Here is a 26543-nt window from a genome sequence, read left to right on the forward strand (position 1 = left end):
CATTGCAGCCGGTGTTGTTTGCAAGAGTTCTTATCTACAGTCTTTCACGTGAGTCAGAAAAAAAAACAAACATGACCATTAAGAAGTACTCCAAGGCCATCTTTCTCATCAGCTTTGAACTATGTGGGCCAGGTCAGAGGTCATAGGTCCATATAACGAGAGTGTTTGGCCTCATCTGAAGAGGCTGTGTCCTCTCTGTATATGGGTCAGCATGTTGTTTAGTGTATAGTTACTCGCATGAAAACTACATGAAAATCATAATTCTAATGCTTAGTTTCATGTAGTTGTGAATGAGAATTTACAAATTGTTTCTTTTAGTATCTTTGTAGTATTTTCAGTGTTAATACATATACACTTCAGGTTTCAAATGTGGTCATAAAGCACAAATAAAGACTTAATTAATAATGAACAAATCCTTTAAAGAGCCCGTATTATTGCAATTTTCAGATTGTATTATAATATTATTTCCTCATCAAAAACATACCTGGAGTTGTGTTTTGTTTCATTCACACATTTTAACACAGAAACCATGCATAATTAGTTTTTCTCTCAAACAGAAAAGACTGTTCCACCTTGTGATGTCATGTGGTAATACAGGAAGTCTTCCACTTTTAAACTTCAAACACCTTCACTAGAATCATCTTAATAATTTCAGCCTTGGAAGAACCAATCCAGAACAAAAGGTAAAAGGAGTTGTTAACTTGAAAACTACTTCATGCTTCATGACATCACAAGGTGGAACGGAGCATTTTGAGCTGTGGGAATGTTTGCAGCATAATAAATAATAAAGATTTACACAAACATGCATGAATGAAACTCCAGGTAGGTTTTTGATGAGGAAACAAAGAGTAAATTTTGTGTAATATAGGATCTTTTAATAAGAATAATTCATATTAAGTAATTAAAGCAAATTTACCTACAGGTACGAATAAAGCAACCTAACCTATTAAAGGGTTGGGAGTTTGAGTTAGTGTATTAAGTTCATAGACTATATAGATACTTTTTTAAAGTACTTTTTTATGATTGAGTTGCTATAAACCTGAATTTGTAATAAACTATTTGAAGATTATGAATAAATCTTGGTTTATGCTTTATTTATGGTGAATTAAGGTTAAGGTATTTTGAAGTGTTACCTTAAATATCAAGTATGTAATAATTTTATCTTCAGTTGCATAAATTATCAGTTGAGTAATGTTTGTGCATTGCATTTTCAACATTTACAGTTTATGTCAGATGTTTTTACAGACACAGCATGAATCACCCAAGAATCGAATCAACCTTGGACTAAAAGCAAAATGTCTTTTCTCTCACTTGTGTTGATCTTATTCTGTTTCCACATCTTTTCCACAGCTCACATCCTCCACACATCCCTCTCTCTCTTTCGCACACACACACTTGTTCAAGCTGCCCCTCCTCCTCCTCATCCTCCTCACCCCGCCCCTCCCTCAGATGCTGTGGACTGTCGCCGGCACCCTCCTCGCCGCTCTTCACTTCCCTCCTCACTCACCTCCTCTCCTCTTCCCTCCATCACCTACAAACACATCGCCATCCCCTGCATCTCCTCCTCATGTCTGTTGTCTGTGCCATTATTTCACTTATCGTACAGTCCTTTCAGCCTTCACACACTCCGCTGATTGGCACCCAAGGACAGAGCACCCTCGCAGCCTCGTCCGACCGGCTTTGGGGCAGTTTGCTTCTTGACACTGAGCACAGCTAAAGGAAGAGGATCCAGAAAAACAGATAGTTACAAGACAACCATGGAGCACAGTCACATCTTTCCTGTTTTAAACCTAAACGGCAGCTGGGGTCCGGGACAGCATCCCCCGGAGGTCATCCAGGGTTGCCCCCTCGGACCACTGCCTGTGATCTACTACAGTGCCCTGCTCTGTCTTGGGTTGCCAGGTAAGACAACTTAATATTGTTTTATCCTTTATTGTTACTAGTATGTTTAGTGTTTTGTTGTTTCTCATCTCATGGGTAAGTTGAGCATGTTGCTTTGTTGCACATATGTTACTGGCGGCTACTTCAGACTGAGATCTGTCTAGTCTGACCTTGTGCTTGAGTTTGTAGAATCCATTTCTTTGACAAAATATTTAAAATGACAAAATAACATATACCGTAGTTACAATACTCCAATGAAACAAAATCATAATTCTTAACTTGCCACTTCATTTCTTGTGTAACAGGTACTATTGAGCAATGTCTTAATCTTTTTTAACTAAAATTTCCTGTTTCATTTTGAGCTCTCAGATCAAAAGATAATCCAAATTCACTCCCATAAAATCGTCCCTCTTTAAATATTCATTGCTTTTACAGTATATTGGCAATGGTATTAAGCGGTGACTCATAGTGTGACCTTTTGGGACAGCGCATGTGTGTTATATGGGCACTTGAATAATAAAGGTTCACTTATTTATTCTGATCAGTCTCAATGATTAGGTGACCGGTTTGATGCTTCTGTCCCGCTGTGTGATCTATGGGCGATGACCTGTCCCAACACATGACAGTAGCCAAAATGCTGCTCGGTTTATGTGGGAGAGAAAGAGAAAGCCAGAGACAGTACGCAGACTGAGGAGCTGGAGGTCAGTTGAAAGAGGACAGTGATGCCTAACTCTTAGAGTCAAAGATAGGAAAAACCCCAGAGGACTCTGCAAACCAAAACAACCATTAATCTGAAAACACAATCTTTGTAATATCAAATTGATTACGGTCTCATTAAGTCATTAATCATGTTTGTAATATGGAGAGGTGAAGATGTTGTTTACAAATCATCTGCTTTGTAAAGTACAGGGAAATGCATATTGATTTGTGTGTTTGTATTTGTCCAGGTTTGGGGTTGTGCCAAATAAGCTTACTTCAGTTTTGATTAAAGGACACATATTAAGCTGTTTTCTGATCTATGCTGTGTTTTGTTTCATTCACACATGTTTAACACACAAATCCAAGCATATATAGGATGAGTTCAACAAACAGAAACAGAAAATGCTCTGTTCCACTTTGTGATGTCATGTGGTAACACAGAAAGCTCTCCAATGTGTTTTTAAACTCCATACATCTTCACTTGAATCATTTGCATGATTTCAGACCTGAAATTGCTGAATCTCTACTGAACAAAATGTAAAAGGAGGTGTTAACTTAAAAAGTACCAGTATATGACATCGCCAGGTGGAACAGAGCATTTTGAGCTTTAGAGATGTAGGCAGACGTGTGAATGAAACAAAACACAATTCGAGGTATGTTTTTGATGAGGTACAATATAGGACCTTTGATTATTGTGTTCTTATAGCATCTTTACACTCTGAAATTTATGAACGAATTATTTATTGAACATTTACTGAACACTGAATACACGTATTCATTAAAGAAGAGAAAATATATTGGCTGGTACTTAGTAAAAGTTCAGGGAATAATAACATTCAAATAACTGTCAACAACAATGTCACTTTCGGGGTCACTGCAACACCTTTAAATGATATACCTCGAGTCAAAACCTAATAAATAAACATAGTTCATTTAGTGGCACAGACCAATACTGTAAGTAGTCATAATGCTACCCAATTATTGCTCAAAGGCATTTTAATTGCATCTTTTATCATCGATTTGTCCTTCTCCACCTGGAAGCCTTTAAAAACAACCTTCGCAAACAAAATGCTTTCACTGCTACGCGCCTGTAAAGTAACCAGCTTAATTATTTTCTCTGGATCAGAAATCAAGTCCAGCACAGGCAATTCCCTTTCTTGTCCTTTTAACTTTCTGTTCCCTAGCTAGAAATGGTCTTTTTTTTCTTCTTCTTCTGCTTCTTCTTTTTTATTCACTTGTGCAAATGCGTTAGTTTCTTTAATGACTGTAAGTAACAAAAGGCAATTGCGATCTTGCCTCAGTGGATAAATGGCCGATTCGAGAGCACTGGGGTGACACTTTTGCAGCAGCAACTTGTTCAATCATTGTAGCACAACTCAAGCTCTCATCATAAATGATTCATGAGTCAGTGTTACCGAAACAGCCACATGGATACTGGACCCTGCTGCCACGTTTAAAGGTCCTATACTAAAACTGCTAAAATGAATTCTTGTCAGGTTTAATCCATGTTGTTACCTGGAATTGTGTTTTGTTTCATTCACGTTTTGTTTGAGTAATCCTTTATTATTACTCTATCTACAGCTCCAAAGCTCAAATGCTCTGTTCCAGGGCTGGAATTATCCAAATGATTCTAGTGAAGGTGTATGGCGTTTAAAAACACAGTGGAGCATTTCCTATATTACCACATGACCTCAGAAAGTGTTTTCCATTTGAGAAAAGCCTAAGTATGCAGGGGTTGTGTGTTAAACATGTGTGCATGAAACAAAACAGAACATTATAACACAGAGAGTATAATGGGCCCTTTAAAATGCATCATCAAAAATCACCTTATTATAGTGGGTTGTGGGCTTGTCCATGGGTTTCAAAATGATGAAAAATTTGCACTTTTGCCATACCAATTAAACAACTATTCTATCTTTTGAATGGCGAAAAGTCCTCAAAATGGCACCCAGAAACAGGAAGCAGAAACCCATGAAATTGAGAATCAAAACTAGAAAAATGTGCAGCATATAATAGCCAATATGAGCCCAGAAAGAACATGTACTTTGCTGGTTGTTTGATCACTTCTCTGCTCTGACAATCTGCTTAATGTCTCTCCCCACTCTCCACTTTACTTTATCTGTCAAAATATATATGAGAAAAAAAACATGAAGATTTCTTTATAGCCAAAGACAGATTGAAAAATGCATTTGTTGTAGGTGTTATAATATTTGAATGAGCTCTAGCACAAAACTGTAACTAGACTAAAATGTATTTTATCCTTTTGGGCATTTTTTCTGGTCGCTCCAGGAGCACTGAGTTCATCATTGATCTTATCTGGCATACATTTCACTCTGAATGACTTTTCTGACAAATGTATCTGAAACTAATGCATAATTTGGACAAGGTTAAAGCCCCACTCTGTAAGTTCATAGCCAAAAAGTTAATTAAAGTAAAAGCATGCTTTTTTGATTCATTCATTCATTTTGGATATATTTATTGCACTGAAAAACACAGAAGAACGTGTTTAATGTGAGCAGGTTTGCAAAACTGACTTGGCTTTCTTGTCTCCATGGAAATGATGTTCCTGTGGCTATAATATTCCACAATATGGTGTAAACTGTATCTGTCTCCATATGGATCATTTGTGTGATGTGGCACCTCCAGGAAGCTGTTGTTGCTTTAAATATACAGCAATATGATAAAATATGTAATAGCCAAAACCTTTTCAAACTCACCATCTTTTCCCTTGGGTGCATGACATCATTATGAGGTTCTTTGGGGATAAAAGCATTAAAAAAACACAATCTAAAAATGTCAACAACACTAGAAATTATAAATACACCTAGATTCTGTAAATTACGAGCCAGTGTTTTAGCAGCAGGACTTGGCACTGTCAGCTTTCCTCTCAGACCTGACCTTTATCATTACATTATTGGGCCACAATAGACAGAAGAAGGTGACGCAAATTAGGATTATGTGAAGGAGGAGATGGTTGTTATAGTGGGATGAAAAGAGGAGCTGAAGCAAGGTCATGAGAAGACGGCGAGATTAATAACAGACAGAAGTGGCACCTCTGGAGTGGAGGAGTGTCCAGACAATCCACATTTTTAATTAGACTCTATTTTATTCTCCTGTCTCTGTCTTTGCACAACTGTAGTCGCTGTGCACATCTGACAGCATCTTGAAAAACATGTATTGTAGTCCATAGAAATAACATGGAAACATCAGCCTATCCAAATGGGAGAGTTTAAATTTGATGTGCCCATTCCAAGCATATTTGAAACCAAACTATAATGTCTATGTGAATTGTCTTGCATAATCACAATATTGATCTCATAAGTAAGGAATTAGTATTGGATCAATGTCTCAACTCCTTCAATGATTCAAGCATTTAGCAAAGCTGCTGTACTTGTTATTGTTTTGCTTGGAATGTTACACAGTGCAGCATTAAACTAATCTATCTCCATGGAGACAGGCAGGTCTGATTTGTGGAGAGGTGAGCTTGCAAGTAGAAAGTCTACATTTTGTTCAGTGGATTATAAGGGCCACCAACTTAATGGCTTGATTAATTATTGCATTCTTATAGCATCTTAACATTTTGAATTTCATGAAGGAATGGCTTATTGAACATGTATTGAAACACAAACATACAAACATGTATCTATAAATATATTGGTACTCAAAAGAAGTAGGTAAAAGTTCAAGGAATAATAACATTTTAATAACTGTGTACAATTCTCACATTTTCTTAATAAATAAACATAGTTCATATAGTGGCAGAGACCAATACTGGAAGTAGTCATACACCTGTAATGGAGCAAATGCAAAATAGTAACATTAAATGCCACACTGTGGAATATTCTAGCCAGGTTGGTGCCACCTAGTGCCAGCGCTCAAGTTCATTTCTCTCTAGTAACTAGGTCAGGAATCGGAATACACTAGATGGTTTGCAAGAACCCCGGAAGTTGTAGACCACACACCGGCCAGTCAGTGAAGAGCTGTGAAGCCATGACATCAAACTCAAGCGCCTGTCTGGGTCCCTTTTGTGGTGCAGCACAACAGTAAACAAAGCGGTCGAGATGGATGTAGACAAAGCCATACATTCTGTGTTGGTAACGATTCCTGAGATCGAGGATTTAAAGCCGGAACAAAGAGAATGTTTGGTGAATTTTATCAAGGTGAAAGACGTTATTGCCCTTCTTCCTATGGGATTTGGGAAAAGCTTAATATACCAGTTAGCCCCATTAGTGGCGCATTACATATGTCATGACCAAATAGCAGCAATTAGTTAAATTTTAAAAAAGTACCTGCCTAACATCGAGCGAACGAATTCTAATGCTGCGAGGTCAGACAGTTTCCACGAAGTGAAACCGGCTGATGAATCAGGCTAGGAATATTCTAGGCAAAGCAATAACATCTCCATGGAGACAAGCAAGTCAACAGTGTTGTAATAGGCTCTTCATGAAATTTAAATTAAAAAAAAAAAAGTGACCCATGTTTCAACTTTAACTTTAATGACAAATTATTATAATGGGAAAAATGCTACTGATTTCAAACACCCAAATGATCAGACACACCAGGCATGACAATAAATGCTCTAATTGAACGCCTAACAGCAGGTCAGCAGGGTTTCCACTTGACTCATAAAATAAAGTGTCCTTTTCAACCTGCTCTGACCTACATTCTGTCATTGGCCCATCACATGTTTTCCTCATTGGCTTGTATGGCGGCGTCTCATGGTACAGGTGCAGTTTGTGTGGCTGTTTAGCAGTCCACAGTGTGCTCAGACACAAAACACCTATTACCAAAAGTTTTTCCTCCGAGTTCCACTTATCTGAGCTACAAGGGGGAGAGGTGGGCTTTGTGGTAGCACTAACAGCCCCCAGCCTCCTTCACGCTGCTGCCCGGCCACCATGTCAGCGGCAAGCTAATGAAGAGATTCGCCCCATTGATTTTCAGTTGGACTATTGATCGACCAATCTGCAGCCTTGAGAAGATGTGTGTGGGATGGGAGCGTGTTAATAGATGCTATCGTGAAAATGAGTAGAAAGCTGAATTAAAGAAACATAGAGGAGCTTTGGATGGATTTTGGGGTTGGAAGTTTTTTCTATATATTTTATGTACTCTGTCCCTCAAAATTATGCTGAGGAATTTAAATCAAAACCTGTTATATAAAGAAATTCTCAATAACAATATTCTAATTAATAATGTAAAATTGCTAAAGGAACATGATAACAAAAAATAATATAAAGTCATTTTAAATAATGAAATTTAAATCAATAATATAACATTTGCTAAATGTATATAATATAATAAAAAACACAGAAAGGCATAAGGATGTGAGGTAGAATTATGAAAACATGTACAGTGGTCATATAATTTTACTTAAAATGTTTATACACATCTGGTCACTGTGTGTCACCAAGTCGTCGTTTTGCAAGTAAGTTTCAAGTCTTTTGGGTCAAGTCCGAGTCAAGTCCCAAGTCAAACACAATCAAGTCCAAGTCGAGTCACTAGCCCATAAATCCAACTGAAGTCCAAGTCATTTGCTTGGAATTTCAAGTCTTTTCAAACCTTTAAACCAAAGTACCAAATATAGTTTAGATTTTTTTAGATTTTTGCCTTTGCCTTTGGCTTTTAAGATAAATTGTACTTAAATAAATCATAGTATATTTATATAAAGAGTATATAAAAGTTGTTGAAATTGTTTTAGTTAATGTTTCCTTTTTAAATGTCTTGACAAGATCTTAGAGTGAATCATTATGATCAGAATAGAAAGAATTCAGATTTTAAAGTCTTTCTCAAGTCTTTTCAAGTCACAGGCCTCAAGTCCCAAGTCACTGACCTTCAAGTCCAAGTCAAGTCCATTTTATCAAGTCAAATCTCAAGTCCTAAAAAATAGTGACTCAAGTTTGATTCGAGTCCAAGTCACGACTTGCAAGTCCCCACCTCTGCTGTGGGAAACATTCAAATAGAAGATAACAGCCAAAAGAGCATCCTAACTAGGGATGGCCCAGTACTTTGTTTTAAAATCAGTGTCTTTGAATGTATAATATCATTTATTATACCTTTTATGATGTGTAAACATATAATCATCTCTCTTGCTTCATTTCTCTTCTCTTTGTCCAATAGAAATAGAGACAATCCCGTAGAAAGAATCTCAGCTTTATATATTTGGACGTTTTACTAGTGCTGATATATAGCCACATATGTCTCAAGATGCTTATTCAGTCTAGCATTTAGGTTGCCAGTTCCTAGACAGGCTGGTGCCACCTAGTGCTTCCACTCAATTTCATTTCTCTCTAACAATTAGGTCAGGAATCGGAATACAGTTTGCAAGAACGCCGGGAATGTGAGTCCCAGCACCAGCCAATCAGCGAAGAGCAATATATTCTGTGTTGGTGATTCCCGAGATCGAGGATTTAAAGCCGGAACAAAGAGAATGTTCAGTGAATTTTATCAAGGGGAAAGACGTTATTGTCCTACTTCCTACAGGATTTGGGAAAAGCTTAATATACCAGTTAGCCCCATTAGCGGTGCATTACATATGTCACGACCAAATAGCAGCGATTGGTTAAATAAAAAAAGTTTCTACAACTAAAAAGAAACAGAACTAGGCTTAAATGGACTCTCTTTGGTCTGCATCCTCACTGCTTGAACCCCAGCCCCTGCAGCCAATCCTGAACCAGTGCTAGTGCAGCCCCTGCAGCTCCAGGATGGAATTCTGAGTTTCTGATCTGAGGCCTGTCCATATACTGAGAATAAGAAACACTTGTATGTGTACTCTACAGTGCTGAATACATGTACAGAGAATGCATATTCAGAATACAAATTTTATTATATATTTAATGTATATATATTTATTATATTATATTCAGAATGCAGTTACTTACAGTTACTTTTCTGAAATCAAAGGAATTTGTGGCGGTACTTTATTACACAAGTTAGGATTCAAACTGAGAAAAATGGAAAACACTGCTCTAATGGTGCGTGCAAATGTGATTTTTCCTTCTCTAATTTGTCTGTGATTGTGATAGGAAATCCATAACAAACACTGAGACTAATTAAAAGCTGTATTTTTACACTATAATTTAAATACAACTCTGCATGAAAGTATTCTAAGTATTCAGAATATACTACTCTGACTGGACCATGTATCAGAATATGTTGCAGGTGAAGGTACTGGCAACCCGAGTTCATTATAGCTCCTTTTTTTCTCCAGTCGTCAGAGTACAGATGGGAAAGTTCTGAATAAAGAATAAAGAATAAACAAGGGACGTGCATAATTTACTGAACGGCTAAATTTAGGCCAATGGGGTAAATCTGTGTATCATTTTTTGTTCATTTGTTTTTCAAAATAAAACCAAAAATAAGAAAACGAAAAAAAACACAATTTTCTTCATTATTTGTCTCCAAAACCAAAATGAAAACGGATAACAATTAATTTTTTCAGTTTTTGATTTTGTGTTTAAATGAATAATGGAAAAAACGGATAACGGCTGTTTCTCGTTTTCCGTGACTTGAACTGCGATGCCGGACTTTCGCACAGCATGCGGACTGAACCAGGACTGATCCAGGACAGAACCAGGACTGAGACCGGGACTGACATCGGGACCAGACCAGGACCAGACTGGGACAGAGACCGGGATTTGGTTTAGTCCTGGTTCATTTCTGTTTTAGACCTGGTTTAGTCCTGGTTCAGTTCTGGTTTAGTCCTGGTTCAGTTCTGGTTTAGACCTGGTTCAGTTCTGGTTTAGACCTGGTTCAGTTCTGGTTTAGACCTGGTTTAGTCCTGGTTCAGTTCTGGTTTAGTCCTGGTTCACTTCTGGTTTAGACCTGATTTAGTGCTGGTTTAGTCCTGGTTTATTCCTGTTTTAGTCCTGGGATCAGTCCTGCTTCAGTCCTAGTCTTGGTTCCAGTCTGGTCCTAGTCTCAGTCCTGGTCTCAGTCCCTGCCTGGTCCCGGTCTGGTCCCGGTCTCAGTCCTGATCAGTCTATGCAGGTGCACCTCCAGACCCATCCTGACAATCCTAGTTCAGTCCTGGTTCAGTCCTGGTTCAGTCCTGGTTCAGTCCTGGTTCAGACCGTATGCAGTGCAAAAGTCCGACATCCGTTTTTTCCATTATTAATTTAAACACAAAATCAAAAACTGAAAAAAACTAATCGTTATCCATTTTTTTCATTTTGGTTTTGAAGACAAATAATGAAGAAAATAGTTGTTTTTTTGTTTCTTATTTTTGGTTTTATTTAGAAAAAGGAATGAACGAATGATACATGGATTGGGGTAGTTAGATTTGTTAAGGACCTATGGACACTAGTGATGGTGAGAAGAGACGGAGAGGCTGAGGAGGCTGGTGATTCTGCTGCTGTGCTCCTCCATTACCTGGAGCCGGAGCTGATACTGGGATTAGAGCTCGCGTGTTCCTTGTGTTATTATAGCACTGCTTTATGTCGCTGTGACACTTAGAGAAGACAAAAGGGAAATGGTCATCATCAAGAACAAAGTGCTGGTGACCTTTGAAGCCTCCTTTGATATTTGGTGGCTCTGCTGTCTGGACACTGCCCCTCTCTTTTTCCCCTCTTTCTCTCTCTCTTCTCCCCTTCTGTCTGTCCTCTCTGTCCCGGTCTGTCTTCTTTCACATCTCTCTCTTCCATGTCCCTCATCTTTCCCTTCTCTCCCCTGTCTTTCTTTCTTCTCTTCGCTCTTCTCCATCTCTTCTCTCTCCTGTCACACCTCTCTCTCTTCTCTGATCTCTCTGTCCTCTCTCTGCTCTATCTCTCTGTCTCATCTCTCTCTTCTCTGGTCGCTCTGTCCTCTCTCATCTCTCTCTCTCTTCTCTGTCCTCTCTCATCTCTCTCTCTCTTCTCTGTCCTCTCTCTACTCTCACTCTCAGCTCTCTCTCTCTCTCTCTTCTCCCCTCTTCTCTCTCCCCTCTCTTCCTTTTCTCACTTCTCTCTGTCTTCTTTCTCCTCTCTCTCTCCTCTTCTCTCTCTTCCCTGTCCCTCCTCTTTCCCTTCTCTCCCGTCTTTCTTTTCCCCCCCCTCTCCTCCATCTCCTGTCTCTCCTTTCTCTCTTCTCTGGTCTCTCTGTCCTCTCTCTCTCATCTCTCTCTCTTTTCTCTCCTCTCTCTCTTCTCTCACGTCTCTCTGTCTTATCTGTCTCCTCTCTCTCGCTCCTCTCTGTCCTGTCTGTCTTCTTTCTTCTCTCTCTCTTCTCTTCTCTCTCTTCCCTGTCCCTCCTCTTTCCCATCTCTTCCCTGTCTTTCTTTTTTCTCCTCTCTCTCCTCCGTCTCCTGTCTCTCCTTTCTCTCTTCTCTGGTCTCTCTGTCCTCTCTCTGCTCTCTCTCATATGTCTCTCTCCTGTGTCTCCTCTCTGATCTCTCTCTCCTCTCTCTCTCTCTCCTCTCCTCTTCTCTCGCTTTTCTCTGGTCTCTTTGTCCTCTCTCTGTTCTCTCTCTCATCTCTCTTTCTCTCCTGCCTCTCTTCTCTGGTCTCTCTATCCTCTCTGTCCTCTCTCTCTCTATATATCTCTTATGTGTCTCGCTCCTGTGTCTCCTCTCTGGCCCCTCTTTTCTCTTTCTCCTCTCTCTCTGTCCTCTCTCTCTTCTCTGGTCTCTCATCTCTCTTCTCTTTCCTCTCTCTCTTCTCTCCCTTCTCTCTGCCTTATCTGTCTCCTCTCTTTCTCTCCTTTCTGTCCTGTCTGTCTTCTTTCTCCTTCTCTCTCTTCCCTGTCCCTCTCTTCTTTCCCTGTCTTTCTTTCTTCTCCTCTCTCCTCCGTCTCTCTCCTCTGTCTCTCTCTCTCCTGTCTCTCCTCTTTCTTCTCTGGTCTTTCTGTTCTCTCTCTCCCCTCTCTCTACTCTTTCTCCTCCCCCTCTCTCTTCTTCCCCCTCTTTTGTTTCTCTATCTCTTCTTTCCTCTCTGTCCTCTCTCTCCTGTCTCTCCTTTCTCCTGCCTCTCCTCTCTTCTCTCTCTCCTCTGAAACTTCTATCTCCTCTTTCCTCTCTCCCCTCTCTCTCTTCCCTTTCTGCTCTCTCCTTTCTTTTCTCTCTCCTATCTCCCTTCTCTGCACTCTTTCTCATCTCCCCTCTCTCTTTTCTCTTCTCTCTCTCCGCACCTGTCTACTCCTACGAATCCTCATTTTCTCTGTGACCTTCATCCTCCCATCCTCTCTCCCATTAGCTTATTAGCTCTTTATAAGACACAACCATCAAATGTTAGGAAACCTTTTAGAGAAACTGCTACTTTTTCATTTGTGACTGTATTTGAGTTTTTACCGTAAGGGGGCAAAAAAGTTAGCAAGTCTCACAAATCAGAAAAAAAACCTTTGCCACAGCGATTATTAATTCAAAATAAATTATATCCTTGTGACTGGGAAAAGCCCTCCTTCAATGCCAATGTCAATGTCCACTTAGCAAGTCCGAGAAGATTTTGGAACACCAGAGCCAGTCCTCTGTATTTTTCTCTAGCAACAACCCACATTGTTCAGTGTGGAAACCTTTTGATCTCGTATTTTAGAAAATAATTAGCATGTAAATAAGGCTGTGCAATTAATTATATTTGATCGTGATTTCGATTTGTGTCTCCAAACGATTTCAATCTCCAAACTCATAAAATTGAGTTGAAACTATTTAAGCTTAACAAAGTTTATTTTGGAATTTATTTATTTTTTTATCTAAATTTTATTTTTTTAAATATAGAGGTTAGAGGACAGCTGGATATATAGTTTATTTTGGATACTTGTTTTTCTATGCCTTATGTCACGTTCAAAGTATATTTAGTTCATTTTATGTTTTATACATCGTAAACCCGCTCTAAGGTACATATTTGTAGCCTATATTTATTTTAAATTTGAAAGTCCTGCATAAATTATCAATAACAAAGTGTTGTTGTTTTTTGAGAGAGAGAAATGCTGAATTAATGTAGCCTGATTCATCAGCCGGTTTCACTTTGTGGAAACCCTCTGACCTCACAGCATTAGGATTTGTTCACTCAATGGTAGGTGGGTACTTTTTTTTAATTTAACCAATCGCTGCTATTTGGTCATGACATATGTAGTGCGCCGCTAACGGGGCTAACTGGTATATTAAGCTTTTCCCAAAAACCGGAAGAAGTGCAATAACGTGTTTCCCCTTGATAAAATTCACCAAACATTGTCTTTGTTTCAGCTTTAAATCCTCAATCTTGGGAATCGTTGCCAACACAGAATGTTTGGCTTCGTCTACATCCATCTCGACCGCTTTGTTTATTGTTGTGCTGTTCCACAAAAGCGACCCAGACAGGCGCTTGAGTTTGACGTCATGGCTTCACAGCTCTTCACTGATTGGCCGGTGTGCAGTTTACAACTTCCCGAATTTTTGCAAACCGTTTAGTGTATTCTGTTTCCTGACCTAGTCGCTGGAGAGAAATGAAATTGAGCAGAGGCACTAGGTGGCACCAACCTGGCTAGAAAAAATGCATCGTGTAACTAAAAAATAATGATTTAAATAATCATGATTTCAATATTGACCAAAATAATTGTGATAATGATTTTTTCCATAATCAAGCAGCCCTACATGTGAAAGTGGCATTTGAGCTAACAACTAAACAAATTTCAATTGAAATTTCTAAAGTTATGTGTCTCTGGGAAAAACCTTAATGACCAGTGAACATCCTCTTTTACTTCTTACTGGCGAGGAGACCAGATAAAAGACATAAATATCTTGAAATAAACATTTTATATACGTAATAATATGAGGATTGGCTTCACTGTGCAGTTGTATGTGAGGGAATGTTTGATTTGTCGTAACTCCGAGTATAACAGCAAAAGAGAATCGCATATATTCTCACATATATTATTTTTTCATTATTATTCATTTAGTATTGGCACTAACACATTTCAAACATATTTCAGACACCTTTTTTTACTTTTTCTTTTTTATGATGAGGAATTCGATAGCTCTGGTTCACACTCCATCACAGCTCCTAATATGCTGAGTGCCAGTCGCCGTAAAACCAGATTAACAAAAGGACACATTTTGACTTTGGGTTTTAGTCTAAATGATGATGTTAACACCGTCTTTTCTTCTTGTAACTTCATATTTGTGGACAGCTGCTCCATCTCTCTGATCTATTCAACAGCACACACATTTGGAGAGAGAGTGAGGAGGTGTTGAAACGCCCTGCAGGTTAACAGGTTAAGATGAGCTCTCAAAGTGTTGGATGACTCAGCCTTGTTGCATCTTGGCGAGAACACTATGCCTTGAATGTGCCCCACCAAACAACGTCAATGCCCCCCCTTCCTCCTCATTGTCTTAGAGGAGCAGAGGTGAGGGACCAAACAGAAAGCAGAGGTATAATAATAGACACACAAACAGAAGCAATCACACAGTCACATTATGGTCATTTGGTGCATTTCCTCTGCTCTTAGATGGTTCAAGACGGTTATTTTGCCGATATGCTCCACCGAGGCTCCCTGTGGCTCTGACTCATGGATTCATTATATGGAAGCAAGCAGTATATTTTTGTGACCACTTCTCATATAGAAAAGCAATACAACTTCACATTTTAAATACAAAATATATTTCTAACAGGCAGTATGAATGTGCTGCACTGGTCATCATGGTGTGTCAGCTTGCCTGTCATACAACCTCATACAAAAGTCTACATAGTACGATTTCAAAAGAGAACATAGCATGATCTTTGAGTGTTCAAGCCCCTTTGACTATGCTTCTGGAGGAGGAGGTTTATAAAGCAAGTGGTGAGACTATGAAGGCCATTAGACACCGGTTAAACAGCAATATGCCACAATTTAGATAGTGGTATGCCCATGGTATGCCAAGGGAAGATCATGGTGTAAATATGGCTCTTGTGTGTCAATGTTAAACTGAGATGTACGTGGAAGATAAATTACTTAAATTCTCTTACATCAAAGGTCTCACGCAAAACTAATTTTATTCTAGGCATGTTTTTGATGAGGACACATTATAACATAAAATAGCGTAATATGGGCCCTTTAATTTTGTCAATTTCAATATGGATGAGAATTACGTGGAAAAATTATTTAGGATAATAGTTGTTTCTCTATTATTATTGGAACATGAGAATGAGAGAAGGGACTAAGTGGGCGGAGCTAACCTATTACCTCATAGTACAGGTGGGACCAAGTCGTTGTTTTGCAAGTCTCAAGTAAGTCCTAAGTCTTTGACCTCAATCCGTGTCAAGTCCCAAGTCAAAGACAAGCAAGTCACTAGCCCATAAGTCCACGTCGTCTGCTTTGAGCTTCAAGTCATTTCAAGTCTTTAGATTTTTGCATTTTACATGAATTTTAAGATAAATTGTACTTAAAAATCATAGTATATTTATATATGAGTATTATAGAGTATGTAAGAGTTGTGGAAATGTATTTAGTTAATTTTTCAATTTTAAACGTCTTGACGTGAATCTTAGAGTGAATCACAGAGTGAGTCAGAATAGAAATAATTCAGATTTAAAAGTGCTTTTCAAGTCTTCTCAAGTCACAGGCCTCAAGTTAGAGTCAAGTCCCAAGCTAGTGACCTTCAAGTCCAAGTCCAAATTTTATCAAGTCAAAGTGCCACGCCCCTGCTTGTCCTGAGTCTTCTGGGTGTGGATGTGGGCGGAGTCTGCTGGGAGCACCTGAACACCATCTGCAATCAAGCCTGCTACAAAGGCCCAGCTCTCCTTTGTTTCATCTACCAGATGGTGATTTCCCTGTCGGCTCAGTTTTAGATTTTTTTCCTCGCTCGCTGTATACTTACCTGCATTTTTTGTACTCCTAGTTCCCGCCATTGAAGACTCCTGCATCCCAGCAGCTGACTCCTCATCTCTCCACCGCCTGTCCACCCTGGTTAATAAACCCTGTTACTTTTGCATTTTTGTCCTTGTTTCGAGTCCTTTTTTGGGTCCACTCCAGTGGCACGTAACAGAACAATCTGGCCAAAACATGTACCCAACAGACTCAAATCCTTTGTTCCACGCTTTCTCCAATCAAGGTCAATTACTGGGGAAGCACGACAATAGACTTGACAGAAAGAACCAACCAAGACTGGACTCTGCAAACTGCACCTCTGACACCTGGAGTTTACTCCCAGACCAACTCCTGCACATGGATCCTCACTTGAGTGTCCAACTCTATCAGACCTGGTCCCTGTTGAACCCTGATGAACACTTGCTGCCCTGTGTTGACCTTCCTTGTGCCCTGAGCCACCGCCAGACAAGTATCTCCGTCTGGGGTGGTTTCCTTACTTCTTGCCTCCGTGTCACCGCTGGACATAGTTCTCCGTCTGGGGCTACCTGTTCCTCAGCACCTTCCTGTGATGTCAGCACAGCAGCTGCTTCCTGCTCATCGCCTGGACTCCATTAAGCAGGTTTTTGCTCCTCACCTGAGATCCTCACTACACACTGTCTCGCCTTCTTTGCAGTCCTCCACATTCCTGAATTTTCCAGACTCGTCACTGCAGCCTTCTGAAATTTCACCTTTACATCTGGAGTCTTTGGATGTTTCCAACTAGTCCCTGCCACTGTTGGCTCAGTTTTTGATTTTTGATTTTTTTTTTTTTTTTTTTTTTTTTTTCCCCTCGCTCGCTGTATACTTGCCTGCATTTTTTGTACTCCTAGTTCCCGCCATTTTTTTGTATTCCTAGTTCCCGCCATTGAAGACTCCTGCATCCCGGCAGCTGGCTCCTCATCTCTTCACCGCCTGTCCACCCTGGTTAATAAACCCTGTTACTTTTGCATTTTTGTCCTTGTTTTGAGTCCTTTTTTGGGTCCACTCCAGTGGTGCGCAACACAAAGCCCCCCCACCTCTGCCTCATAAGTTCAAAATCTCATACAGGACCTTTTAAAGTTAACCTTCTGACACAGTTTTCATATCTCACATGTCACTTCACCTGTTTGAATTCATAATTTTTGTGATTTGTGATGAGCCCTGGTAAAAAAAAAATATATATATATATCCATATTTTCCTGTATATTCAGTTTCGAAGATAAAATATGAACTTGTATCCAGATATATCCAAACAAGCACAAACAAGTTTATCATCCATTATTCCCACACCGAGCGAATGTTATATCGGTATTGGTTTGTCTGCTTGTTGAGACTTGCTCCCATCTGTGAGCTTTTAATTTCCCTTGTGGATCAATAAAGTTTAGCTAAGTCTAACACAACTTTTCACATTAATCCAAAACAGAACTTTATATTGAAAGTAAAAATGGCATTTCTTTTTGCCCCCGCTGTTTTGAACAATGGAGGATGCCCACATAGAGGGAGGTGCATATAGCCACTGCTAACCCCTGCCTTGCATCTGTCAATATGTCAGCCTCTGAGAGCACAGAAAGCGAAGGAGTCAATTGAAACGAATGGGTGGCACAGTCCGCACGGGCAGCAACTAAATGGAAATGTCAAGCTCACTGTAGATGCCTTTTGTCTGTCAGTAGAAAGCCCCTTCCCTCCCAGGAAAGCCCAAACAAAATAATACCTCAGCAGTGATAACCAGCAGCCTGCTACGTTCTTTATTTACAGCACTGCATGGATGTAAAAATGAGGAATAGGATTGCACTCTATAGGCTGCAGATATTACTCTAAATCAACTTTTTGGCGCTTTCTATCATGTTATAATGCTGTTTCCTTGTCAAAACATGCCTGGGGTGGTTTTATGTGTTTATGTGAATGCTGCCTATGCAAACCCTCCTTGTGATTAGGAGTACAACCCCACACAAGAGGTACAAGGCTCAACCCACAAGCCTGTGTAATTAGGAAGCTCTTTGCTGCAAGTTCAACTGTGGAACATTTCAAGCAGAACAATAACATTTCCCTACAAGACCAGCAGGTGGTAGAAAAGTTACTTAGTGCAATATTATTAGATAAGAATGATAATTTAATTAGAGCAAAGGTCTCATATTATGCAAAACTGACTGAATTCCAGGTATGTTTTTGATGAGGACACAACATCATAACATAAAATAGTGAAATATGGGCCCTTTAATTTTGTCAATTTAAATATGGATCAAAATTACGTGGAAAAATTACTTAGGACTAATTTGTTAAGGCGCACTTTTAAAATGTCCAATGTGACAAATGAAATACATTCTCATTTTATAGACATTATGTTAAAACACACAACTAAGCCTGGCATAATATTCACTATACTGACGTTCAATATAAGAAAGCTGAAACCATATATTTTGGGGTTCAATATTTATTTTGTGTACATTTTCTTTGTAAAAGTGGGGAGATTTGGGTTATTTTTGCCAGCCTATAATAAGATTTGAGCTGCAGAGGGCTTCTTTGGTTAATTATTTCTTCATTCTGCGATGTATTTGTTGTCATGACAGGCCTACACTCAGCAGCAAAGATTTTTTGTATTTATCCATTGCTTTTGGATATGCACATGCAGTGATAAGATCCACTTCAAGGACAAAGACGATTGATGACTACCCCAAATGAGAAACAAAACGAGAGTGAAAGGAGTGCTTGAGCTGCTTTTTCACTAAAGTAGTCATTCCGCTTTTGGGATTGTGACAAAAGCTAAACTGGTCACAGGTTATATCTTATAATGGTGCACAAATGAGTCTGACTGATGGAGAACTGGCTTCACCTCTGGCCTTTTAACATGCTCTGACAAGGGACTAGTATTTTTTTAACACAATGTCAAATTTGTATCTTATTATATACAAAATTAGATGTTTTTTTTTCTCACAGTGAGGCTAATGATCCTGGGACCTCTTCTTACAGCTGCAGTTGGATTGCTATTTCTGTTCCCGCTCTGACCCAGCACATATAACCTTCTCCATTAAATTTATACTGAAATAAACACAAAATTAGTGATGGGACTTTCGACTCATTTGTGGGATTCAAATCTTTTGGATCCATTCATGTCAAAGAGCCATTCAAAAGTCTGGCTCTTTGTATATTTAATTAAATGACAGAAGCCAATGTGAGAACTCATTAGGTACAAACTAATCAGAGAGGATTTGCCAAGGCTCAGATTTGTTTAAAATGATTCTGAGAGTGTGTTTACCCTTGAAATAATGAAATTCAAAATAAAATGTTGCAATAAAATAATAATAATTTAAAAACAAATTGTTATTAAGATGCCAAATATGTGTTTTGTGTACAAATCTCTCACTGCTGTTGCCTACTTTGCTTCTGTGCTGATTCTTATCTTGGTTAATCAGGAAAAAATTAATTCGAATCCAACTATTCAGGTTAAGGGACTTTTCAAAAGAGCCTATTTGCTCACGAACATCACATCACTACACAAAATGTAATTAGCCAAGAGTGAGTTATAGCACTGAATTGTTATGATCAATTATCAATTATTATTAATCTATATAATCATTTCGGTTACAGAGAGACACCTCAAACCTGATTGGCTCATGTAGATTAAGCTGCCTTTTTATCCTCTGCTTTGACATTTTATAGATCAATTGTTTGTTAATTAATTGCAGCATGCCTGATGATTTGCATTGTAAGTGACGCTGGCGTGACAGTGTGTGCGTTCTCTTGTATGTGCGCCGTCTACCAAGGACATCTTTAGTCATTAACTGGAGCCAGCTTTGTAATTTGTAATCAGCTGATAGGGGCCGAGGCTGTGAAGTGTGATGGAGCAGACTTCAAGCTGCCATATTTAATCCAATCCCAGATCTATTACCACAGGGCAAGACCACACTGAGAGCACACAAATCAGATGAGTGCATGGCTCTCAGAGATGCAGCCTCCTAACACCACATCGGGAATTTCAGCTAGTTGTCTTTTATGTTGTCATAGTTAAATTGTTCCTCTGTATTTGACCCATCCTTCAAAGGTAACAATATAAATATAAAACAATAATATAAATGACACAAAATCTTTACAAAGCAATTGCTGTGCTGCATAAAGTAAAGTTCTCACTAAATAGTGCAGCATTATTAACCTTGTAAAACTCTATAATTGCACCGTATCTGATGTACTGTGTAGAAATGTGGGGGTCAACATGTAAAACTTTAGCCAGGTTGGCACCACATCCGCTCAATTTCATTTCTCTCCAGCGACTAGGTCAGGAATCAGAATACACTAGAGGGTTCGCAAAAACCCCCGGAAGTGCGAGTTCAGGCACGAGCCAATCAGTGAAGAGACATACATACTGCGTTGGCAACAATTCCCGAGATCGAGGATTTAACGCCGGAACAAAGATAATGTTCGGTGAATTTTATCAAGGGCAAAAATATTATTGCCCTAACCAACCAAATAGTTAATGGTTAAATGAAAAAAAGTAGCTGCCTACCATCTAGCGAACGAATTCTAACGCTGCAAGGTTACACAGTTTCCACGAAGTGAAAGGCTAGTAAAACTTACCTACAGCCATTATTTATTTTATAAAAAAGAATTATCACCAACAGTTATTGTAGAGAGCCTTCCAACCCATTATTTGTTCTACTTAAAGTGTTGAAAATGAATGATATTGTTGACTTAAGTCTCCTTAGAGTCATGTATAAAGCAAAGTGCAATGTATTACTTGTAAATATTCAAAGACTGTTTGAGAACAAGCCACTAGAACCAGAACCAAGGTTATGGAGTGAAGCATCGCTGTGAAAGGAGTTAACTTATGGAATAGTCTTGACAAAGATATAAAAGAATGAAGTACAATGATGGCATTTAAAAAACATATCAAATGAAATGCAATGTGTTTATATGAAAAAGGAAACTAAGTTGCTGTGCATAATAGTGAAGATTTCTGTTTGCAATTGATTAATAATTGTGCCTGAACTAAAATGTATTGTTTTGAAATGTTTAGTAACCATCGGTGTTGATGTGTTGTCTGGAAAAGGGGAAAGGGGACAGATAACATAAGATTGCTCTTCTTTCTGCTCCTTTTCATTCATTTCTTGTAGATTTGATGTTGTGACACTGTTGGTGTCTTTTTATACTATATGAATGAAAAAAATAAACATATAAAATAAATAAATAAAATAACTGTTAACTTGAAAAATACCACTGCATACCAAAGTACCACTGATTAATAATAAAGGATTACTCAAACATGTCTGAAGGAAACAAAACACAACTCCAGGTATGTTTTTGATGAGGTAAAAGCACTGCAACATGGCAAACAAGAGTAAATTTTGTGAAATATAGGATTTTTAATGCCATTATATGATAAAACACACTTTCCCTACCCACTTCTCCTTTTGGTCAGTTTCTTTAAGGCTCTGAGTGAGTTACAGATGAAATTAACGTGGGATGTAACAATAACTGAAATATCATGATATCATATCTTCAAAATTCTCACAATAATATCGTGGACCATCACAATATATCGAATTACAAGTCTCTTTGCTTAAATTAAGAGTTATGGTGCAGCAATAGCTAAAAAAAAAGACAAAGGGAACTACATGATCCTGTGCTCCATTTCAGTGTAGACTACAAGAAGAAATAACAGTTCTAAGCATTTTTAAGTCTTAGTTCTTTGGATTAAGTCTTGTAAAGGCATTTTAAGAGGAAAAAAATGCATATTAACAGTTTTGTGAGAATCTACAAAATATCGCAATAAATATACCATGAGATGTATATCGTGAAAACATCGTACCAAGAGATTTGGATATTGTTACATCCCTAATCGTGAGCCTCCCCACCATATTGTGAGCTTTCCCATGATATTGCAATAAATATCGTACCGTGAGGTTCATACCGTGATGATATCGTATTGTGAGATATCGTTACACCTGTAGAATTAACCAATCATATGAGCTTTCAAAATAAGTAGCCATGTTACCTGTTTAAGGCACTATTAACATTCATCTAAATTGTGTTAAAAAACAAAAAAAACAACAACAAAAAACATGACCTGGCCCCAAGAAAATGGTGATATATGTTTTTGGCATACTGTCCACCCCTGCTGCTAAGTGGACCTGTCAGGAGCAGTAGGGAACCACTGTGCAGCACCCAGACCCCCACTGGGATGTAAAATTAGACCTCTGATTTGTTCTGTGTGAGATATGGTCATGCACTTGGCCTTTTCTAATTCAGGAAATGTGTTGTAAATTTAGCACGCAATCAAAGCTAAGTAAAATTCTGTTAAATTTAGGTATTGTTTAATTGCATCAATTTTCTGCACTCACGATAGGAGACACCCTGAGTCATTTTGTTGGTGATTACAAGACTAAATCATAAAACACGAAGAGGTATAATCACGCTTGCTCCCACCTGCTCCTAAAAACCAGTGCACAAAGCGGTCCTTGTTGGAATAATTTGAGTCTAAATTGCACACAAGAAGATTTAACGGTAGAGAGAAAAGATCGAACAATCCAAAAAAGACATAATGGGACTATATTGTCCACGTGAGCGAGGAAACCTTGCTCGTCCACCTAAAGCATATAGGTCACTGTGGGATGAGTCATGTGTGAGCCTAAGATCTCAGAATCCCTCCTGGACCGGTGCAAAGCGGAGCAATGTTCAGTTCCTAGTACAACATAATATATATGAAATACTGGAACAGGGATAGGAGAGTAACATAGGTTTTACAGGTACCAACCTCGGCAATATAAAAAGTAAGAACCAAACCAAGATTAAACCAAAACAAGAAGAAGTAGTAGGGGCAAGTCATTATTCAAAGATATAAACTTGGCTAAATATGCATGCATACCTACCTGCAGTGTAACTCATTTCATTATTTTTGTATTTTATTAACAATCACTAAATTTTTTTCTCCTTTTCTTCTCCAGCCAACATCCTGACAGTGGTGATCTTGTCCCAGCTGGTGCTGCGTCGTCAGAAGTCCTCCTACAACTATCTCTTGGCCCTGGCAGCGGCTGACATCTTGGTGCTGCTACTCATTGTTTTTGTGGACTTTATTTTGGAAGATTTTATTTTGGCCACGCCTTTGCCCCCTTCACTTAACAGCGCAGTGCAAGTGCTTGAGTTCTCCTCCATCCACACCTCCATTTGGATCACCGTCCCTCTCACCGTCGACCGATATATCGCCGTGTGTCACCCGTTGCGATACCACACGGTCTCATACCCCGCCCGTACACGCCGGGTCATATTTGCGGTGTACGTTGGGTGCTTGCTGTCGGCGGCGCCTTATTACTGGTGGCCTGAGCTGTGGCACAGTCTGTACGGGACGGGGGGTGTGGTTGGGGGGGATGTAACAGGGAGAACTGCAGCTCAGCATGTTCTGGTTTGGGCCCATTGCACCACTGTCTACCTCCTGCCCTGCACCGTCTTCTTCACCCTCAACGCTGTTATCGTGCGCAAACTCCGCCGCAGACGCAACTGTTTCCGCCTCCGTGGCTACTCCACCGGAAAGACCACCGCCATCCTGCTCGCCATCACCTCCATCTTTGCAGTTTTATGGGCGCCACGTACCCTCATGATCTTGTACCACTTCTACTCACCCCCTCCCGCCTCTCAGGGGGCTAGCCAGCTTCTACACCTGCTTACTGATCTGGCGAACATGTTGGCACTGCTCAACACCGGGGTGAACTTTTTCCTGTACTGCTTCATCAGTAAACGATTTCGGGGTATGGCAGCCAACGTGCTGCGGGCCCTGGTCCACTGCCGAAAGCAACCGCCGCCATTTTACGCTAGCCACAACTTCTCCATAACGAGCAGCCCTTGGATCTCTCCAGCCAACTCCCACTGCATTAAAATGTTAGTGTACCAGTATGATAAAAACGGGAAGCCCATCTGCATTTCCTCGTGAGGCTCTACCCCACTTTCACCACAGGTAGAAAATAATGGGGTTGTCTCCTTGGCGACCAGCTTTACCCACAATCCCTCTTTGAGGCTTGGAAATGTCAGCCAGCCCAGAGAGCACAGCGGCGAGACTTCAGCTGGTGCCGAACAGCAGTGTGAGGGGGAAAAGTCTTTGTCTTTGGCAAACATGAAAAAAAGTTTTATTAAGCAGCAGTCCTCAAGAGATTCTTTCTGTTGTGCAAAAAAAATCAACTACTGTAAAAGACTGTTGCCTCAAAGAGCACTTCTTCTCAGTCCACATTGACGAAGACACCCATAACAGTATGTACAGTAATAATACAAATTGATTGGTGCTAATTTTTGATGCACCACCAATGATATCTTGAGCAAGGCTCGCCTCATGGTTTCATTTTGGTCTCTGCTTGGACCAGCGCTGCCAAGTGAAGAGCATTGAACATGTGTGTCTTTGTGCCGGGGTCAGGGCTAATCCACAAGTCCACTGCCCTTACCCCAGCAAACTGACTATAGCCAATGGCCAGTATGCAGAAGCCTCAACTGCATTCTTATCATTAAACATCTCCAGTATCAGATTTTTGATGTTAGATATTTATGGTACACTTGACTGTTACAGTGTTACAAAAACTATATTTGAGGTCCCATGTCTCCTCGGTGTTATGTAGTTATCACATGTCCAGTTTTAGGAAGAGGAAATGTCTGCTGACTGTAGATAGTCCTCTGATAGCTATTAATGGTTTGCGATGACATAAAATATATAGAGAATAAATGAATGTACTTTTTAAACCTTTAGCTTTTTAGGGAGACTGAGGAAGTAACTCCAGTGCTGGCATGATGTTTATTATCAGTTAAAGTGGCCAACAGAAAATGGCGTAATCGTTTTATGCACTGTACAGCTATAAAAACCTTTAGAAATATATTTTGTTTTATCTTCACTAAACATATGGTGATTTTAAAGGGTTCACAAACTCATGAAAATCTAGTCAGGCTCCCACTGTTCAATCCACCAGGGTTCAGAGACTGGTTCAGTCACAGGGCAGCATTGTGGTTTGGGCGGAAGCTAAATGTGAAGCTCCTAAACAAACCAAAACAAACATAGTGACACCAACGGACATACTTTACATTTTTAAAACATACTTTTCTCTCAACTAGAAAAAATAAAAAAGATTTGCTGGCTTGTTCTGCTCTTGTGAGGGTTCGCCCAATCAGCTTCTAATATTCAAGAGCCTTTCTAGATGGACAAATGTGTAGAGCTTAATTTAGAGAGCTAGAGTTAACCCGCATAGTTGGAGACATCACTCAATACAAGATGTGTTAAGATGACATGATGGCTGCTCTATATGGAGTAAGAAGGCTTTCATAAATATTCGTGTGCATAAGATAGAAATTTGTGCATATTTGGCTGTAGTTGAGCATAAAATAAATATTTGTAAACTCTCGAATGAGAGTACATTAAATGTATTGAGTGTATTTTATCCATCAAAATACGACCTGAAAAGTTACAACATCAAGAATTTCAATCACGAAATGAAAATTTAAGATTGCCCTTTCTTCAGTACGAATACGTTCACAAACGCAACTTTACTGTAAAAAATACATCATCACTTCACAGGCATTACTTTTTGAGCAGAAGAAACATCGATAGAGATGCTGCACTTTTGCGCCGCATACAGAGCGAACCAGGACTGAACCAAGAAGACGAAACCAGGACTGCACCAGGACTAACTGTTGGAATGGGCCTGGAGGTGCGCCCTTGTAGACTGTGGGGTGACCGCAGGTGAATGGACTGGCTCAGAGCTCCACGCCCCACGGGGCTAAACGCAGCCATCGCCCAATCGCGCTTTTTGGACACCTTGCTCCATGGGCTTGGGATTCTCTCTCTCTCAGGTCCAAGATTAGTCCTGGTTTAGATCTGATTTAGTCCTGGTTTAGTCCTGATTTAGTTCTGGTTTAGCCCTGTTTTAGACCTGGTTCAGTCCTGATTCATCGATTTTGTTTCTTCTGCGCAATAAATAATGTCTGTGAAGTGATGACGTATTTTTGACAGTAAAGTCGCATTTGTGAATTCGTATTCAAACTAAAAAAGCATAATCGTAAATTTTCATTTTGCGATTGTAATTCTTGATGTCGTAACTTTTCAATTTGTATTCTGATGGATAAAATACACCAGATACATTTAATGTACGGGTGGACTCATTTGAGAGTTTATGAATATTTATTTTATGCTCACCTACAGCCAAATACGCACAAATTTCTGTCCTACACACACGAATATTTGTGGAAGTTTTCTTACTCCA

The 26543-nt window shown here is 39.4% G+C and overlaps 1 protein-coding gene across 3 annotated transcripts; it reads left to right on the forward strand.

Annotated features, from left to right (window-relative positions):
• The first annotated feature begins 1757 nt into the window (after nucleotides 1-1757).
• gpr139 (G protein-coupled receptor 139) lies at nucleotides 1758-24238 on the forward strand. 3 transcript variants are annotated; one of them, XM_055152875.1, is made up of 3 exons: nucleotides 1758-1902; nucleotides 4417-4419; nucleotides 23259-24238. In XM_055152875.1, exons 1-3 carry the CDS (start codon nucleotides 1758-1760, stop codon nucleotides 24236-24238), a joined length of 1128 nt encoding a protein of 375 aa, XP_055008850.1. The 3 variants fall into 3 exon arrangements, with proteins under 3 accessions (XP_055008850.1, XP_055008851.1, XP_020790970.1); XM_055152876.1 differs by lacking the exon at nucleotides 4417-4419 and adding an exon at nucleotides 5516-5518; XM_020935311.2 differs by lacking the exon at nucleotides 4417-4419.
• Nucleotides 24239-26543: the final 2305 nt, after the last annotated feature.

This window comes from Boleophthalmus pectinirostris, unplaced genomic scaffold, assembly GCF_026225935.1.
Source record: "Boleophthalmus pectinirostris isolate CB_2022bp ecotype Guang Dong unplaced genomic scaffold, ASM2622593v1 HiC_scaffold_17, whole genome shotgun sequence".
NCBI classification, from domain to species: domain Eukaryota; kingdom Metazoa; phylum Chordata; class Actinopteri; order Gobiiformes; family Gobiidae; genus Boleophthalmus; species Boleophthalmus pectinirostris.